Raw genomic sequence first — 3,175 nt, 5'->3', positions numbered from 1 at the left:
ATAATAAATTTTGAAAAATTCCTGCTAATTTTTTTTTTTTTTAAACCAATATCTATAATTTTTTACTTTTGAGAAATTATTTTTATCAAGGACTGATTAAATTGATTTCAACAAAATATTAAGCAGCAGTTGTTTTCAACATTTGATCAAATGTATACATATATATTTGTTGCATATTTGTACTCTGAATATCATTTGATCTTCTGCCAAAACTTATGACTGTATGATCCTTCGTGGAAAAAAGACCATAAAATTGTATATGTTTGCTTAGAACGAGCTGTTTTAGGTAGGTGTGGCTGACTCTTAACTTTTATAAAGAATACCTCTTTGGATTTGAGACTTTAGTCTTTGCAACTTTATAAATCTTCTTTATGCACCAAGAGCTTGTAACACTCAAAAAATTGAAATTGCATCATATGACCCCTTTAAGAAAATGTTTCCACTTATACATTTTAAACTTTTTATTTAGTAAGGACATTTTTTTATGAACCACCGATTACAATGAACTAGCTTAATCCACTAGATGGGGAAGTTCAGAGGCTTTTCCACAGCACTTTTATGAGTGTCAATGACTGTTTGGATCAATCATCAGTGCTCTTGTATGTTTTAAATGCAGGTGCGAGGGCTGCGGTGCCGTCTTTCATGCCGAGTGCCGGATGCGAGCCCAGCCGTGCCCGCGATGCGTGCGCAGAGAACTGCACAAGAAGCCGGCGTCATTCTGGAAGAGACACGGCCCTCACCACAGCCCTGATGACGAGGTGCTGAACTGCTTTGAGCTGGACCCCTGAGATGCTTTACGGAGAGCGGTGCCCGAGCACACTGCACTGATGAAGTCCAAGTGCTGCTGTATGCACTAAGGACAAGATTCCGTGCGCCCTCGGTACAAGTGCTCCGTGAAAACCGAGGAACAGAGGCGTTTTTTTTTTTTTTTTTACGTTCTCCCTCACCTGAGAGAGATGGGCACAGAGACAATAATTCAGCTCCCGAAGAGCAGAGGCTTCATAATGATACCAATTTACCCTTCCCTTTCATCTACCAAATGACAGCCAGGGCCAACCAACAAATACAGGCAAGGTACGCTCACACACTTGCACATAAACACACTCCCACTGACAGATGTAAAATAATGCCCTTTCTGGCAGATTCACAATCCAAGAGCGATGATTCAAACCAATTTCTGGACACAAATAGAGCTTCTAATCCATTAATGGTTTAGTGAAAATGAGCGCTGCAAGATGGGAGTATCTGGCCCCTCTGTTAGGTTTCCCTCCACGCTGTAGTTAACCTACTATGCCGAAGACCCTTGATCTGGATCGCATGAAGGCTGAAGATGAAGATAAACATCCTTAGAACAAAAATTATTATTTTTTTTCTTTCAGATGTTTGCATTTTTGCACTTTACATTTATGATTTGTCCCTAAGTTTCAGTTTTTTTTATTGTTATTACAAGATCATTGCACTTTCAGTCAGAGCATGTTGCCACATCCGTTTTTATCTCAACGCATTCAGCTTTGGTTTGCGTTGTACTGTGAAGAAGGACTGGTGCCTCGTCCCGTCCAGCTGGAGTTTAAAAAGTTTGACTGTTTATCAACACTCAATGGTACTGCCTATAAGCAGCTGAACCACGTTGTTCTTGCTAACCGCCTGGTCTGTGATTACAAACTACCCTGGGCCACCAAACCCCGAAATTACAGTCTAGAGTTCCAGGGCTTTGTTTAGCATTCATTCGTCTTTGTAACAAGAAATGTGGACAAGCTCATAATTCATGTCCATCTAACCTCTGCTTTGGATCCTCGATGCCTCTCTGCGTTCATGCGAAGTTTTCTTGCTACTTGAAATCAGTATTGGCAATAAAGTCACTTCTTTTGCTGCCTTGTTTGACTTCCCATTCTTTGGCCAGACCTGTCTTTCTCCAGTTGGACAATATGTGCAAAGTGCACAATAAGAAATACAAAAAAAAAACTACCAACAAATACAGGCAAGGTACGCTCACACACTTGCACATAAACACACTCCCACTGACAGATGTAAAATAATGCCCTTTCTGGCAGATTCACAATCTAAGAGCGATGATTCAAACCAATTTCTGGACACAAATAGAGCTTCTAATCCATTAATGGTTTAGTGAAAATGAGCGCTGCAAGATGGGAGTATCTGGCCCCTCTGTTAGGTTTCCCTCCACGCTGTAGTTAACCTACTATGCCGAAGACCCTTGATCTGGATCGCATGAAGGCTGAAGATGAAGATAAACATCCTTAGAACAAAAATTATTATTTTTTTCCTTTCACATGTTTGCATTTTTGCACTTTACATTTATGATTTGTCCCTAAGTTTCAGTTTTTTTTATTGTTATTACAAGATCATTGCACTTTCAGTCAGAGCATGTTGCCACATCCGTTTTTATCTCAACGCATTCAGCTTTGGTTTGCGTTGTACTGTGAAGAAGGACTGGTGCCTCGTCCCGTCCAGCTGGAGTTTAAAAAGTTTGACTGTTTATCAACACTCAATGGTACTGCCTATAAGCAGCTGAACCACGTTGTTCTTGCTAACCGCCTGGTCTGTGATATTTATTGTATTTATATTCTTCACTGTAATTTCTGTATCAGTTTCTGGATTTTCCCTGTGCTTTCTTGTATTCTGCAAACTCTTCATTACAGACAACCTCTTATGCAACTACAAATATTTGTGTTTCAGTACTGGTGCGGGTTCCTTCCAGTTCTTCTTTTCTTTTCTTTTTTTTTTACCACTGTTGCCAATAAAGTAAATTGCTTAACACAGTCGGCTCTTTTTATGCTTCAACGTTAATGTCGTCATCTGAATTGATTTTAGGATTTTAAGTAATTCCAATTCTTCACAGATTATTTTCTTGGTCAGAATCCAAGGTGGCAGCAGTGGAACAAATGCATCATGGCCGTGGCTGTGGTTGTGGTGTGCTCTTTTAGGCCCTGGACTCATGAGCTAATCCCAAATTAAAAGCCACATGCTTGTATCTGGTTCTGTCTGGAGTTTTACCAATAACCACTGGACCTGTTAGAGACCACAGCATGAGGCTTCTAATTTTTTTGCACAGTGGTACGGCGTATAAACGTTTGAAATTCAGTCTAGTGATATCATGATTCTATTGAGAACGGTTACCATGGAGGTATTTTCTTCATCTTCAAGGCATTTTAAATAT

The 3,175-nt window shown here is 39.8% G+C and overlaps 1 protein-coding gene across 2 annotated transcripts in view; it reads left to right on the top strand.

Annotated features, from left to right (window-relative positions):
- The window catches only part of LOC107551948 (pleckstrin homology domain-containing family M member 3-like), a 40,737-nt gene extending 38,183 nt beyond the window's left edge, over nucleotides 1-2,554 (top strand). Inside the window, exons 8-9 of one of the 2 annotated variants that reach the window (XR_001604826.1) lie at nucleotides 617-1,074; nucleotides 1,984-2,554. Coding sequence is in view for 1 of the 2 variants with exons in the window: in XM_016233748.1 (XP_016089234.1) it covers nucleotides 617-788 (172 nt within the window). In the remaining variant the exon portion in view is untranslated. The other variant, XM_016233748.1, reaches the window with a different exon arrangement.
- The last annotated feature ends 621 nt before the right edge of the window (nucleotides 2,555-3,175 follow it).

This window comes from Sinocyclocheilus grahami, unplaced genomic scaffold, assembly GCF_001515645.1.
Source record: "Sinocyclocheilus grahami isolate Dianchi unplaced genomic scaffold, SAMN03320097.WGS_v1.1 scaffold438.1, whole genome shotgun sequence".
NCBI classification, from domain to species: domain Eukaryota; kingdom Metazoa; phylum Chordata; class Actinopteri; order Cypriniformes; family Cyprinidae; genus Sinocyclocheilus; species Sinocyclocheilus grahami.
This window is presented reverse-complemented; position numbering and strand designations above follow the sequence as displayed.